Source organism: Microchirus variegatus, assembly GCF_963457635.1.
Source record: "Microchirus variegatus genome assembly, chromosome: 19".
NCBI classification, from domain to species: Eukaryota; Metazoa; Chordata; class Actinopteri; order Pleuronectiformes; family Soleidae; genus Microchirus; species Microchirus variegatus.
In genome coordinates this window covers 20,461,014-20,478,481 of record NC_139820.1, presented here as the reverse complement: position 1 = coordinate 20,478,481, position 17,468 = coordinate 20,461,014, and the positions used below count along the sequence as shown (strand labels likewise).

The 17,468-nt window shown below is 34.0% G+C and overlaps 1 protein-coding gene across 1 annotated transcript in view; it reads right to left on the bottom strand.

The window, feature by feature from the left end:
* The window catches only part of LOC310941208 (protocadherin-10-like), a gene marked incomplete at both ends in the record, with an annotated part of 40,687 nt that overhangs the window by 10,903 nt on the left and 12,316 nt on the right, over positions 1 to 17,468 (bottom strand). The window contains one exon of the mRNA XM_083906334.1: positions 12,010 to 12,167. Coding sequence (XP_083762460.1) covers positions 12,010 to 12,167 — 158 coding nt within the window. The remainder of the gene's footprint in view (positions 1 to 12,009; positions 12,168 to 17,468) is intronic.

Sequence of the window (17,468 nt, the reverse complement as noted above, 5' to 3'; positions counted from 1 at the left end):
GACTATGTGGTCGACATAAATGGACAAAATACTACACTATTCCATCCATAATCTGACCATTTTTTTGGAAAAAAATGTGGTCCAAAATTTGACAAAAACGACATACTATACTATGTCGTCCAAAATCTGACAATTTTTTTGAAAAACGTTTTTTTGGTCCAAAACTTGACAAAAACGTCATACTATACTATGTAGTGCGTCATACTATAGTATGTAGTCCTAAATGTGACCATTTTTTTGGAAAAAATGTGGTCCAAAATTTGACAAAAACGATATACTATACTATGTCGTCCAAAATCTGACAAATTTTTAGAAAAACGTTTTTTTGGTCCAAAACTTGACAAAAACGTCATACTATACTATGTAGTACGTCATACTATAGTATGTAGTCCTAAATGTGACCATTTGTTGAAAAAAAAATTTGGTCCAAAATTTGACAAAAACGACATACTATACTATGTCGTCCAAAATCTGACAAATTTTTTGAAAAACGTTTTTTTGGTCCAAAACTTGACAAAAACGTCATACTATACTATGTAGTACGTCATACTATAGTATGTAGTCCTAAATGTGACCATTTGTTGAAAAAAAAATTTGGTCCAAAATTTGACAAAAACGACATACTATACTATGTCGTCCAAAATCTGACAATTTTTTTGAAAAACGTTTTTTTGGTCCAAAACTTGACAAAAACGTCATACTATACTATGTAGTACGGCATACTATAGTATGTAGTCCTAAATGTGACCATTTGTTGAAAAAAAAAATTTGGTCCAAAATTTGACAAAAACGACATACTATACTATGTCGTCCAAAATCTGACACATTTTTTGAAAAACGTTTTTCTGGTCCAAAACTTGACAAAAACGTCATACTATACTATGTAGTGCGTCATACTATAGTTTGTAGTCCTAAATGTGAACATTTTTTGAAAGAAAAAAATTTGGTCCAAAATTTGACAAAAACGACATACTATGTCGTCCAAAATCTGACAAATTTTTTGAAAAACGTTTTTTTGGCCCAAAACTTGACAAAAACGTCATACTATACTATGTAGTGCGTCATACTATAGTATGTAGTCCTAAATGTGACCATTTTTTGAAAAAAAAAATTGGTCCAAAATTTGACAAAAACGACATACTATACTATGTCGTCCAAAATCTGACAAATTTTTTGAAAAACGTTTTTTTGGTCCAAAACTTGACAAAAACGTCATACTATACTATGTAGTGCGTCATACTATAGTTTGTAGTCCTAAATGTGACCATTTTTTGAAAAAAAAAATTGGTCCAAAATTTGACAAAAACGACATACTATACTATGTCATCCAAAATCTGACAAATTTTTTGAAAAACGTTTTTTTGGTCCAAAACTTGACAAAAACGTCATACTATACTATGTAGTGCGTCATACTATAGTTTGTAGTCCTAAATGTGATCATTTTTTTTTAAAAAAATTTGGTCCAAAATTTGACAAAAACGACATACTATACTATGTCGTCCAAAATCTGACATATTTTTTGAAAAACGTTTTTTTGTTCCAAAACTTGACAAAAACGTCATACTATACTATGTAGTGCGTCATACTATAGTTTGTAGTCCTAAATGTGACCATTTTTTGAAAAAAATAATTTGGTCCAAAATTTGACAAAAACGACATACTATACTATGTCGTCCAAAATCTGACAATTTTTTTGAAAAACGTTTTTTTGGTCCAAAACTTGACAAAAACGTCATACTATACTATGTAGTACGTCATACTATAGTATGTAGTCCTAAATGTGACCATTTGTTGAAAAAAAAATTTGGTCCAAAATTTGACAAAAACGACATACTATACTATGTCGTCCAAAATCTGACAATTTTTTTGAAAAACGTTTTTTTGGTCCAAAACTTGACAAAAACGTCATACTATACTATGTAGTACGGCATACTATAGTATGTAGTCCTTAATGTGACCATTTGTTGAAAAAAAAAATTTGGTCCAAAATTTGACAAAAACGACATACTATACTATGTCGTCCAAAATCTGACACATTTTTTGAAAAACGTTTTTCTGGTCCAAAACTTGACAAAAACGTCATACTATACTATGTAGTGCGTCATACTATAGTTTGTAGTCCTAAATGTGACCATTTTTTGAAAGAAAAAAATGTGGTCCAAAATTTGACAAAAACGACATACTATGTAGTCCAAAATCTGACAAATTTTTTGAAAAACGTTTTTTTGGTCCAAAACTTGACAAAAACGTCATACTATACTATGTAGTGCGTCATACTATAGTATATAGTCCTGAATGTGACCATTTTTTGAAAAAAAAAATTTGGTCCAAAATTTGACAAAAACGACATACTATACTATGTCGTCCAAAATCTGACACATTTTTTGAAAAACGTTTTTTGGTCCAAAACTTGACAAAAACGTCATACTATACTTTGTAGTGCATCATACTATAGTTTGTAGTCCTAAATGTGACCATTTTTAAAAAAAAAAAATTGGTCCAAAATTTGACAAAAACGACATACTATACTATGTCGTCCAAAATCTGACACATTTTTTGAAAAACGTTTTTTTGGTCCAAAACTTGACAAAAACGTCATACTATAATATGTAGTATGTCATACTATAGTATGTAGTCCTAAATGTGACCATTTTTCGAAAAAAAAAAATTTGGTCCAAAATGTGACAAAAACGACATACTATACTATGTCGTCCAAAATCCGACACATTTTTTGAAAAACGTTTTTTTGGTCCAAAACTTGACAAAAACGTCATACTATACTTTGTAGTGCATCATACTATAGTTTGTAGTCCTAAATGTGACCATTTTTTAAAAAAAAAAATTGGTCCAAAATTTGACAAAAACGACATACTATACTATGTCGTCCAAAATCTGACAAATTTTTTGAAAAACGTTTTTTTGGTCCAAAACTTGACAAAAACGTCATACTATACTATGTAGTGCGTCATACTATAGTTTGTAGTCCTAAATGTGACCATTTTTTGAAAAAAAAATTTGGTCCAAAATTTGACAAAAACGACATACTATACTATGTCGTCCAAAATCTGACAAATTTTTTGAAAAACGTTTTTTGGTCCAAAACTTGACAAAAACGTCATACTATACTATGTAGTGCGTCATACTATAGTTTGTAGTCCTAAATGTGACCATTTTTTGAAAAAAATAATTTGGTCCAAAATTTGACAAAAACGACATACTATACTATGTCGTCCAAAATATGACAATTTTTTTGAAAAACGTTTTTTTTGTCCAAAATCTGACAAAAACGTCATACTATACTATGTAGTACGTCATACTATAGTTTGTAGTCCTAAATGTCACCATTTTTTGAAAAAAAAAATTTGGTCCAAAATTTGACAAAAACGACATACTATACTATGTCGTCCAAAATCTGACACATTTTTTGAAAAACGTTTTTTTGGTCCGAAACTTGACAAAAACGTCATACTATACTATGTAGTGCGTCATACTATAGTATGTATTCCTAAATGTGACCATTTTTTGAAAAAAAAAATTGGTCCAAAATTTGACAAAAACGACATACTATACTATGTCGTCCAAAATCCGACACATTTTTTGAAAAACGTTTTTTTGGTCCAAAACTTGACAAAAACGTCATACTATACTTTGTAGTGCATCATACTATAGTTTGTAGTCCTAAATGTGACCATTTTTAAAAAAAAAAAATTGGTCCAAAATTTGACAAAAACGACATACTATACTATGTCGTCCAAAATCTGACAAATTTTTTGAAAAACGTTTTTTTGGTCCAAAACTTGACAAAAACGTCATACTATACTATGTAGTGCGTCATACTATAGTTTGTAGTCCTAAATGTGACCATTTTTTGAAAAAAAAAATTTGGTCCAAAGTTTGACAAAAACGACATACTATACTATGTCGTCCAAAATCTGACAAATTTTTTGAAAAACGTTTTTTGGTCCAAAACTTGACAAAAACGTCATACTATACTATGTAGTGCGTCATACTATAGTTTGTAGTCCTAAATGTGACCATTTTTTGAAAAAAATAATTTGGTCCAAAATTTGACAAAAACGACATACTATACTATGTCGTCCAAAATCTGACACATTTTTTGAAAAACGTTTTTTTGGTCCGAAACTTGACAAAAACGTCATACTATACTATGTAGTGCGTCATACTATAGTATGTATTCCTAAATGTGACCATTTTTTGAAAAAAAAAATTGGTCCAAAATTTGACAAAAACGACATACTATACTATGTCGTCCAAAATCTGACAAATTTTTTGAAAAACGTTTTTCTGGTCCAAAACTTGACAAAAACGTCATACTATACTATGTAGTGCGTCATACTATAGTTTGTAGTCCTAAATGTCACCATTTTTTGAAAAAAAAAATTTGGTCCAAAATTTGACAAAAACGACATACTATACTATGTCGTCCAAAATCTGGCAATTTTTATTTGGGGGGCATTTTTACCTGCCTTTTTAAGGATAGTATACGGGATAGAGACAGGAGGCATAGAGGTGGGGAATGACATATAGGCAAGATCGCCTGGTGCGGGATTTGAACCAGGGTCACCTGTAGCGAGGTCTACAGCCTCAACACTTGCAGGTTGGGTGCTCTACCATTTGAGCTAAACAAAATGTCCCACTATACTATGTGGTCGAAATAAATTGACAAAATACTACACTATTCCATCCATAATCTGACAATTTTTTTCAAAAAATGTGGTCCAAAATTTGATAGAAACGACATACTATACTATGTCGTCCAAAATCTGACAATTTTTTTGAAAAACGTTTTTTTGGTCAAAAATCTGACAAAAACGACATACTATACTATGTTGTCCAAAATCTGACAAATTTTTTGAAAAACGTTTTTTTGGTCCAAAACTTGACAAAAACGTCATACTATACTATGTAGTGCATCATACTATAGTATGTAGTCCTAAATGTGACCATTTGTTGAAAAAAAAAGTTGGTCCAAAATTTGACAAAAACGACATACTATACTATGTCGTCCAAAATCTGACAATTTCTTTGAAAAACGTTTTTTTGGTCCAAAACTTGACAAAACGTCATACTATACTATGTAGTGCGTCATACTATAGTATGTAGTCCTAAATGTCACCATTTTTTGAAAAAAAAAATTTGGTCCAAAATTTGACAAAAACGACATACTATACTATGTCGTCCAAAATCTGACACATTTTTTGAAAAACGTTTTTTTGGTCCAAAACTTGACAAAAACGTCATACTATACTATGTAGTGCATCATACTATAGTATGTAGTCCTAAATGTGACCATTTGTTGAAAAAAAAAGTTGGTCCAAAATTTGACAAAAACGACATACTATACTATGTCGTCCAAAATCTGACAATTTTTTTGAAAAACGTTTTTTTTGTCCAAAATCTGACAAAAACGTCATACTATACTATGTAGTACGTCATACTATAGTTTGTAGTCCTAAATGTCACCATTTTTTGAAAAAAGAAATTTGGTCCAAAATTTGACAAAAACGACATACTATACTATGTCGTCCAAAATCTGACACATTTTTTGAAAAACGTTTTTTTGGTCCAAAACTTGACAAAAACGTCATACTATACTATGTAGTACGTCATATTATAGTATGTAGTCCTAAATGTGACCATTTTTTGAAAAAAAAAATTGGTCCAAAATTTGACAAAAACGACATACTATACTATGTCGTCCAAAATCTGACAATTTTTTTGAAAAACGTTTTTTTGGTCCAAAACTTGACAAAAACGTCATACTATACTATGTAGTACGTCATACTATAGTATGTAGTCCTAAATGTGACCATTTGTTGAAAAAAAAATTTGGTCCAAAATTTGACAAAAACGACATACTATACTATGTCGTCCAAAATCTGACAATTTTTTGAAAAACGTTTTTTTGGTCCAAAACTTGACAAAAACGTCATACTATACTATGTAGTGCGTCATACTATAGTTTGTAGTCCTAAATGTGACCATTTTTTGAAAGAAAAAAATGTGGTCCAAAATTTGACAAAAACGACATACTATGTAGTCCAAAATCTGACAAATTTTTTGAAAAACGTTTTTTTGGTCCAAAACTTGACAAAAACGTCATACTATACTATGTAGTGCGTCATACTATAGTATATAGTCCTGAATGTGACCATTTTTTGAAAAAAAAATTGGTCCAAAATTTGACAAAAACGACATACTATACTATGTCGTCCAAAATCTGACACATTTTTTGAAAAACGTTTTTTGGTCCAAAACTTGACAAAAACGTCATACTATACTTTGTAGTGCATCATACTATAGTTTGTAGTCCTAAATGTGACCATTTTTAAAAAAAAAAATTGGTCCAAAATTTGACAAAAACGACATACTATACTATGTCGTCCAAAATCTGACACATTTTTTGAAAAACGTTTTTTTGGTCCAAAACTTGACAAAAACGTCATACTATAATATGTAGTATGTCATACTATAGTATGTAGTCCTAAATGTGACCATTTTTCGAAAAAAAAAATTTGGTCCAAAATGTGACAAAAACGACATACTATACTATGTCGTCCAAAATCCGACACATTTTTTGAAAAACGTTTTTTTGGTCCAAAACTTGACAAAAACGTCAAACTATACTTTGTAGTGCATCATACTATAGTTTGTAGTCCTAAATGTGACCATTTTTTAAAAAAAAAAATTGGTCCAAAATTTGACAAAAACGACATACTATACTATGTCGTCCAAAATCTGACAATTTTTTTGAAAAACGTTTTTTTGGTCCAAAACTTGACAAAAACGTCATACTATACTATGTAGTACGGCATACTATAGTATGTAGTCCTTAATGTGACCATTTGTTGAAAAAAAAAATTTGGTCCAAAATTTGACAAAAACGACATACTATACTATGTCGTCCAAAATCTGACACATTTTTTGAAAAACGTTTTTCTGGTCCAAAACTTGACAAAAACGTCATACTATACTATGTAGTGCGTCATACTATAGTTTGTAGTCCTAAATGTGACCATTTTTAAAAAAAAAAAATTTGGTCCAAAATTTGACAAAAACGACATGTTGTCCAAAATCTGGCAATTTTTGTTTGGGGGGCATTTTTACCTGCCTTTTTAACGGATAGTATACGGGAGAGAGACAGGAGGCATAGAGGTGGGGAATGACAAGATGGCCCGGTGCGGGATTTGAACCAGGGTCACTTGTAGCGAGGTCTACAGCCTCAACACTTGCAGGTTGGGTGCTCTACCATTTGAGCTAAACACAATATACTATGTTTGGACGACATAGTATACTATGTCGTTCTGTCAAATTTTGGACCAAATTTTTTTTTTCAAAAAATGGTCAGATTATGGATGGAATAGTGTAGTATTTTGTCCATTTATGTCGACCACATAGTCTAGTAAGACATTGTGTTTAGCTCAAATGGTAGAGCACCCAACCTCCAAGTGTTGAGGCTGTAGACCTCGCTACAGGTGACCCTGGTTCAAATCCCGCACCGGGCGATCTTGCCTATATGTCATTCCCCACCTCTATGCCTCCTGTCTCTCTCCCATATACTATTCGTTAAAAAGGCAGGTAAAAATGCCCCCCAAATAAAAATTGCCAGATTTTGGACGACATAGTATAGTATGTCGTTTTTGTCAAATTTTGGACCAAATTTTTTTTTTTAAAAATGGTCACATTTAGGACTACAAACTATAGTATGACGCACTACATAGTATAGTATGACGTTTTTTTCAAGTTTTGGACCAAAAAACGTTTTTCAAAAAATTTGTCAGATTTTGGACGACATAGTATAGTATGTCGTTTTTGTCAAATTTTGGACCAATTCTTTTTTTTCAAAAAATGGTGACATTTAGGACTACATACTATAGTATGACGCAATACATAGTATAGTATGACGTTTTTGTCAAGTTTTGGACCAAAAAAACGTTTTTCAAAAAATGTGTCAGATTTTGGACGACATAGTATAGTATGTCGTTTTTGTCAAATTTTGGACCAAATTCTTTTTTTTCAAAAAATGGTCACATTTAGGACTACAAACTATAGTATGACGCACTACATAGTATAGTATGACGTTTTTGTCAAGTTTTGGACCAAAAAAACGTTTTTCAAAAAATGTGTCAGATTTTGGACGACATAGTATAGTATGTCGTTTTTGTCAAATTTTGGACCAATTTTTTTTTTTCAAAAAATTGTCACATTTAGGACTACATACTATAGTATGACGCACTACATAGTATAGTATGACGTTTTTGTCAAGTTTTGGACCAAAAAAACGTTTTTCAAAGAATTTGTCAGATTTTGGACGACATAGTATAGTATGTCGTTTTTGTCAAATTTTGGACCAAATTTTTTTTTCAAAAAATGGTCACATTTAGGACTACATACTATAGTATGACGTACTACATAGTATAGTATGACGTTTTTGTCAAGTTTTGGACCAAAAGAACGTTTTTCAAAAAATTTGTCCGATTTTGGACGACATAGTATAGTATGTTGTTTTTGTCAAATTTTGGACCAAATTTTTTTTTTCAAAAAATGGTCACATTTAGGACTACATACTATAGTATGACGCACTACATAGTATAGTATGACGTTTTTGTCAAGTTTTGGACCAAAAAAACGTTTTTCAAAAAATGTGTCAGATTTTGGACGACATAGTATAGTATGTCGTTTTTGTCAAATTTTGGACCAAATTTTTTTTTTCAAAAAATGGTGACATTTAGGACTACATACTATAGTATGACGTACTACATAGTATAGTATGACGTTTTTGTCAGATTTTGGACCAAAAAAAAGTTTTTCCAAAAAATTGTCAGATTTTGTACGACATAGTATATAGTATGTCGTTTTTGTCAAATTTTGGACCAAATTTTTTTTTTTTAAAAATGGTCACATTTAGGACTACAAACTATAGTTTGACGCACTACATAGTATAGTATGACGTTTCTGTCAAGTTTTGGACCAAAAGAACGATTTTCAAAAAAATTTCAGATTTTGGACGACATAGTATAGTATGTCGTTTTTTTGTCAAATTTTGGACCAAATTCTTTTTTTTCAAAAAATGGTCACATTTAGGACTAAAACTATAGTATGACGCACTACATAGTATAGTATAACGTTTTTGTCAAGTTTTGGACAAAAAGAACGATTTTCAAAAAATTTGTCAGATTTTGGACGACATAGTATAGTATGTCGTTTTTTTGTCAAATTTTGGACCAAATTCTTTTTTTTCAAAAAATGGTCACATTTAGGACTAAAACTATAGTATGACGCACTACATAGTATAGTATAACGTTTTTGTCAAGTTTTGGACCAAAAAAACGTTTTTCAAAAAATTTGTCAGATTTTGGACGACATAGTATAGTATGTCGTTTTTGTCAAATTTTGGACCAAATTTTTTTTTCAAAAAATGGTCACATTTAGGACTACATACTATAGTATGACGTACTACATAGTATAGTATGACGTTTTTGTCAAGTTTTGGACCAAAAAAACGTTTTTCAAAAAATGTGTCAGATTTTGGACGACATAGTATAGTATGTCGTTTTTGTCAAATTTTGGACCAAATTTTTTTTTTCAAAAAATGGTGACATTTAGGACTACATACTATAGTATGACGTACTACATAGTATAGTATGTCGTTTTTGTCAAATTTTGGACCACATTTTTTTTTAAAAAATAGTCAGATTATGGATGGAAAAGTGTAGTATTTTGTCCATTTATGTCGACCACAAAGTCTAGTAAGACATTGTGTTTAGCTCAAATGGTAGAGCACCCAACCGGCAAGTGTTGAGGCTGTAGACCTCGCTACAAGTGACCCTGGTTCAAATCCCGCACCAGGCGATCTTGCCTATATGTCATTCCCCTCCTCTATGCCTCCTGTCTCTTTGTCAAGTTTTGGACCAAAAAAACGTTTTTCAAAAAATTTGTCAGATATTGGACGACATAGTATAGTATGTCGTTTTTGTCAAATTTTGGACCAAATTTTTTTTTTCAAAAAATGGTCACATTTAGGACTACAAACTATAGTATGACACACTACATAGTATAGTATGACGTTTTTGTCAAGTTTTGGACCAAAAAAACGTTTTTCAAAAAATTTGTAAGATTTTGGACGACATAGTATAGTATGTCGTTTTTGTCAAATTTTGGACCAATTTTTTTTTTTCAAAAAATTGTCACATTTAGGACTACATACTATAGTATGACGCACTACATAGTATAGTATGACGTTTTTGTCAAGTTTTGGACCAAATTCTTTTTTTTCAAAAAATGGTCACATTTAGGACTACAAACTATAGTATGACGCACTACATAGTATAGTATGACGTTTTTGTCAAGTTTTGGACCAAAAAAACGTTTTTCAAAAAATTTGTCAGATTTTGGACGACATAGTATAGTATGTCGTTTTTGTCAAATTTTGGACCAATTTTTTTTTTTCAAAAAATGGTCACATTTAGGACTTCATACTATAGTATGACGCACTACATAGTATAGTATGACGTTTTTGTCAAGTTTTGGACCAAAAAAACGTTTTTCAAAAAAATTGTCAAATTTTGGACGACATAGTATAGTATGTCGTTTTTGTCAAATTTTGGACCAAATTTTTTTTTTCAAATATGGTCACATTTAGGACTACAAACTATAGTATGACGCACTACATAGTATAGTATGACGTTTTTGTCAAGTTTTGGACCAAAAAAACGTTTTTCAAAAAATTTGTCAGATTTTGGACGACATAGTATAGTATGTCGTTTTTGTCAAATTTTGGACCAATTTTTTTTTTTCAAAAAATGGTCACATTTAGGACTACATACTATAGTATGACGCACTACATAGTATAGTATGACGTTTTTGTCAAGTTTTGGACCAAAAAAACGTTTTTCAAAAAATTTGTCAGATTTTGGACGACATAGTATAGTATGTCGTTTTTGTCAAATTTTGGACCAATTTTTTTTTTTCAAAAAATGGTCACATTTATGACTACATACTATAGTATGACGTACTACATAGTATAGTATGTCGTTTTTGTCAAATTTTGGACCAAATTCTTTTTTTTCAAAAAATGGTCACATTTAGGACTACAAACTATAGTATGACGCACTACATAGTATAGTATGTCGTTTTTGTCAAATTTTGGACCAACATTTCTTTTTCAATTTTTTTTTCAACTTTTGGACGACATAGTATAGTATGACATTTTTATCAAATTTTAGACCAACATTTTTGTCAAAGATTTTTGTAAATTTTGGACGACATAGTTTAGTATGACGTTTTTGTCAAATTCTGGACCAAAGATTCCAAAAAAAAAATAATAATCGAAAAAGTTTTCCAGCCCTTTTTGCTCTGGGGCTCCACCTGCAAAAAATGTTATGGTACTGCAACCAGTAGTTCTTTATAGATGTCATTCATGAAGTAGATATTTGTAATTGTGTTGATGTACAAAGTGGAAATGCTGGTCCTCACTTTATCAGCAAACCCAGTCCTCAGTATGCAGCAAGTAAAAGAATGTGTGTGTGTGTGTATGTGTGTGTGTGTGTGTGTGTGAGAGAGAAATGATAGGTGAAGGGGAGATAAGATCATCACAGTCAGATAATGGAGATGCTTAGCAAAGAGGGAAGAGTTAGTTAAACACCCTGACAAGAGGTGCTGAGAAAGGTCAGACCTGGAATGAATTTGATGTGCTCCTGCTGCCAGCCAATCTCAGGAGGAAATTTAATTTTGGTAACTTTTTCTTTCTCTTTTTCCTCCTAATTTGATTGCCAGATCAAATTGATCAGGGCAAAAAACACAATACTCACTTAAACTAGCTCTGGAGCTAGGCAGTAAAGCTTCCAACTCTTTCCTCTCTAGGAAGCTGTGGTAGCTGAGGTGATGGTTGTGGAGAAGATGATGGTGGAGGTGTTGATGACTGAGAGGCGTCTCTTTGCCAAAGGTGGAGAATGACATATCGGCCGTTTGCTCTGGGTTTTCAAATACCTCTGTGTCGGGGACAGAGTCCATCCCGGGCACGTGGAGGTTGCTGCGGTAGTCCGGACCCTGGCGCCCGTCAGAGGGCATGAAGCTGGGCATCCAGCAGCGATCCGAGTGGCCCAGAGCCTTACACTCCTCCGTGCAGTTGGAGAACAGATCGGCACCTGTGCGTGAGCAGAGGGAAAGGTGGATGGAGGTCAGACGCAGGACAAAGGGGGGAAAACAACATTCTTGGACGACTGCACATGGACACGCGCAGGAAAAACAATACAGTTCCACTGATGTTTTACAACATGTCCTTATGCAACCTGCTCTGGTCAGGACTGTGTGATTCTTCTTCTCTTTGATGGAACTCTAAACTGTTGAAATTAAAATCTATGATAAGAGAACTGATGGCAATTTTACATCTGACAGACTATGAGTTTTTGTCTATAAATAAATCAAATATATCAAATAGGCGCGAAGGTTTCACTCATTGAACGTGTTTCCATATATTAAATGTACACTCTTAGAAATAAGGGTTCCAAAAGTGTTCTTCTCCAAGGGCTGAGGTTCTACCTGGAACAATTTGCTTCTGAAAAACCCTTTTCCTGAAGAAAGTGTTCTTCAAGGGTTCTTGGTAACACTAATGGTTCCAGTAAGAACCATTTTGATCCTATAAAACCCCTTTCCTGAATAAAGGGTTTTCAAAGGGTTATTGGTGGACATTTTATAAAAGGTTTATAAAAAGGGTTCTCCTATGAAGACAAGCCGAAGAACCTTATATGGTTCTACTTAGCACTTTAATTGTAGATATGAGGTAAAAACACAGTAAAACAACATGGCATAACACGAGCTTACAGTATATTACAAATTGGAAGTACACGTACAGTTTGTAATATGGGATAATAGATCACCATATACAGTAGCTGACACAGTGTTTCATATATTTACATGCACATGTTCTACGTCTCATTTTACCCAGAGCCTCAGAAATGAGATTCTTCCTCATTTAGACGAGAGTTAAGACCCATGAGGAAAACTGTGTTCATACCAGAAAGGCTCTTACAGAGGTGTAGACAAAAACACAAGGATGAAAACACATTCCGGGGCCATATATTCAGAAAGGAAACTGTCTGGCCCTGTTCAGACACGGTGTTTAACGTCTCCCCTGAGAGACGGGAAATACCAAGTGGACAGAGCAAAAGGGCGCGTGGTCACACCTGGCAACCACGTGAATCCACAAAATAGAGCCCCACAAGCTCTACTGACGCGGCTGTAACATGAAATCCGGTATTAAATATAAGAGATCTAAATCACTGCATGAACTGGGTGCATTCAGACCAGACCAATCGAGTGCCAAACACAAGAGGAAGGAGCCTAATCCAACTTTAATCTTATGAGCCTGTTTTTTTTCTGCCGTGACAGTAACACATGCTAACAAAGTGCTTAAAACATACAGTAACCTACATTACTAAACAAGGCCAGGATTTCTAAAATCCTATTATATATGTTATATTTTGAGAAGCCATAACTTTTTACTACATTTTACTTCATTTGGCAGATATTGAAAATAACATCATTTTCATTTTGTTTTCATATTTACTGTATATCTGGAGAAGGGTTCTTTGTGCTGCTCATAGCTGAGATCGTGCGCTTTATACAGTATGTGGAGCCATTTAGCACTTCATCTTATTTACTGTAAAAGTTTATTTTTAAAAAAGAGTGAAGCATAATGTGCCGTATATAAGGGTCAGGGCTCCCAGCTGTTAGTGCTTTGTTCTCTCTGAAGACACGTTTTCCTTCTTCTTCTTCTTTTATACAAAAGAAGAGGAAACTGCAGTGGGAGACAAAATAATTACAGCGTCCGTAATTAATCCTGTGGCTGGAATAATATATTCAGTGTCCTTTTGGATTTAAACAGGTCAAGGTCTTAGTGAATGAAAGACGAAATTAAAAAAGTAACAGTGGAGGATATTTTCAGCTCATTGATGCGACTACAAAACAAATGACAGTGAGAGTGCGTTAGGGTTTTCTTGAACTAAATCTGCCTCATAATTTCAAATAAATGTAAAAACGCCACATAATATCAATGAGAGTGTTTAATATTAGAGCCTTTGAATGTACTGTAACTCTATAGCTGTCTTTATCTGTTTTTGTCATGTTTTTATTATCGCTATTTGTCGTGTCAGTACGATGATATTTAATTTATCCTCTTCAGGGAACTGGTTTCACTGATAATTAACATCACATCACATCTAAGGCTTATTTTCAGCATCGGTTAATCTGTCAATTAGAATATATTCAATTTTAATGATTTATTAGACGCAAAGAAACAAGGAAATAATCACATTTAAGAATTGTACAAGTTTAAAAACGTAACAGCGAAATAAAAGGAATTTATATTGATTGTGGTGATAAATAAATATGAGTCAGTATATACTGTAGTCTTGTGTGTAGTCACTATATTCATTAAATGTAGCAATTACAGTATTTCTAAAAAAAAAATGAAGCCTAAACTATGAAATAAGTGGTTAGTGGAAAAATAATAATAATAATAAAAAAAAAGGTTTTTAAAAATCATGTAAATGGTGAATTCTGAATTCTGAATTCCATAAACTGAACATGTGCTCAAATCTTCATTCTAATGAGGGGTTTTCTATAGTTCTAGATGTTCTTACTACAATATAGTGAGACTTTAAAGTACAATGAAATACTAAAATGCCTGTACATACAACACTGTACATACCTTTTGTAATGTGTGTGTGTGTGTGTGTGTGTGTGTGTGTGTGTGTGTGTGTGTGTGTGTCTGCACAAAGCCAGTGTTCCCTTTTAGCCTGGATGTTAGATTAACTAAACCACAAACTCAATAGTATTGGATTACCCAGCTTGGCCCTCAGTCTCAGTCACTCTCACTCTCCCAGACACCATTTAAAAAAAAAAAAAAAAAACACTATTGTTCCCTATGAATGGTCCAGGCTGCAGGTACAAATGAATTGCGAGGTGTTTTTTTTTTTTTTTTGCCTGGAATTGTGGGGGAAGAAAAAGAAGAGAGCTTTTGTCCGAGGGCACAGACTTACACAGCTACAGGGAACAGTGTTAGCAGCGACATTAGCAGCTCAGCACAGCTATTTAGGCCGAGTGTGAGCCTTGAGCCAAATTGTGTTTTCATTGCCCCATATGTTTGTGCAACGACGGCTTAGATTCCCACATATGCATGTTTTTTTTGCAGCCTACATCTGCTTGTGTGTGTGTGTGTGTGTCTGAGTCGCTGTTTGGGGCTAAAAATCTGTTAGTGTCCAGCTCGGGCTATCTGCTGCTAATCCTGCTGAATACAGACTGATCAAGCATCAGTAAGCTGTGTGTGTGTGTGTGTGTGAGTGAGTGTGTGTGTGTGTGTGTCTTGAGCAGTCAGCAAACGGGGAATTTGCTTTGTTACAAAGCGGATTAATTTGGCTTGCCATCACTAACAGCTTGGAAAAGAGCCCAGTCCCCTATCGAGAGGAGAGGGTTTTCTTATTAAATATTAACCAACGTGCCATAAATACACCATCACATTACATTTTAATACGGCCTCTTCCGCAGGGAGGACACAACACAGTTGCACGGCATCGTGGGGGGGCACGACCACGATGTCTGACATGAGTGCACCTGAACGTGCCGGTAGCAGAGGGAAGTGAGCAGCGAAAGACAGGGAAAAATCAAGGGAAGTTGGACACGGAGCAGCGCCTCCACTACAAAATGGAGGCTGCGTTAATTCTCAAAATGGGAAACGAGAACGAGGAAATGTGGCATTTAGACTCTGCCAGAGAGATAAGACTCTCACACTCTCTTTCACACACACACACACAGACATCGAGAGAGGAACGACACAGCGATACAGCGGTGGAGGGTGTGGGTGCAGATCCAGACATCTTGATATGTCTTGACATTTTGGCAAAATTGGAAACTCGACGCCGTCTTTCAAATCGAATCAGACATCAGATAAAGACGCTTGGCTGTAGAAGCAGCCCACACACACAACACAAAAACCACTACTACACAACTATCTTAGTAAGGACACCGATAGACATAATGCATCCTCTCACCCATTGGTTCTCAAAGTGCGGCCCGGGGGCCATTGGCGGCCCGCAGAAACATTTCTGGCGGCCCCGCAATGAATTACGGTTGATAGTTTTAATCCAGGAGCGACTAAGCTTGTTAAATGTTTATTGGACATTACTGGATACAGACCAATAAGTGTTAACCTGGTTTCTATATGGTGAATTTTAGTGTATTATTGGGTTATAAGCTGGTAATAAGCAGGTAGCTACAGCCCCCAATTACTAGCTATTTACCCAGTAAATATATGGTAACAGAAATGTGTTACTTGGTATTAACCTGTAATTAGAAGGTAAGAACAATGGCCAAAATACTGGGTAATTACCCAGTAAATTATAAAGCGTTATTATATTAACGCTTATATTACTTAACGCTAAACTGTAGAACTGCAATCTGGTCATTAAAATGATAACAAATGGGATTTCTTTCTGTTTTTTTTCCTTTGGCGGCCCTCAGTCCAATGTTGGGTTCCTAAACTGGCCCTCAGGTATCAACACTTTGAGAACCACTGGTCTAACCCTTTACCCAGACCTTGGTGATCCCGATCTATGGTTTTCAAGTCCTCACTAAGATATGCAGACAAGCACGCTGCACTGAGCCTTACCAAAGCTAAACTGACCTGGTTAATGCCTAATCCTACCATTACCAAAACCAAAACTCATATCTTAATCCAATAATGCTGCATTCCAGTTACATCAGAAGTGGGAACTGGCAGTGGCATCACACCAGAGGTCACCACATACCATATGAGAGGTCATGACCGGTGTTAGCTGTTGTTACCAACAGAATAACAACATGTTTATGGTTAAAAATGAAATAGCACTATGTGTACGACTGATTAACTGTGAAGCAAATTGAACAAAAGTACTCTTAACAGTAAAAAAGAAATCTTTTGGCCAATTCCAATTCCTATCTTAACCCTCAAGCTCAACCCTTAATCTTAACTGGCCTCAAAACCAAGTGTTGAGGGTTATTTTGTCACTTAGAAATGGGACACCCCTTAAATGCAGATACATCTTCAGACTGTAGGGGGCAGAATAACGCCAAAGCTGCGTCCAGTCTGTCAACTCCAAAAAAGAAGAAGAAGAAGAAAAAGACATTTACGTCAGGATTATTTATCACGATCCGTTTGTCAGTCAAGTTGGTAATCCATAATCTGGGCCTAAACGAAGATCATTTTTATATCTCTATTAACAAAGAAAATAGAACAAATACAAATACAAATAAAATTTGTAGCGTACTCGTTTCTCTGCTTTCGGCGCCATCTTTCTTATGTGAAAACACGCAATGCATTCTGGGTAGCCCTTGCTCCCAAGGGTGGTCTCGGAAAAAATCAATATTGAGGGTGATACAGCCCTTAAACTTGGCCTCAACTTAATACTTAA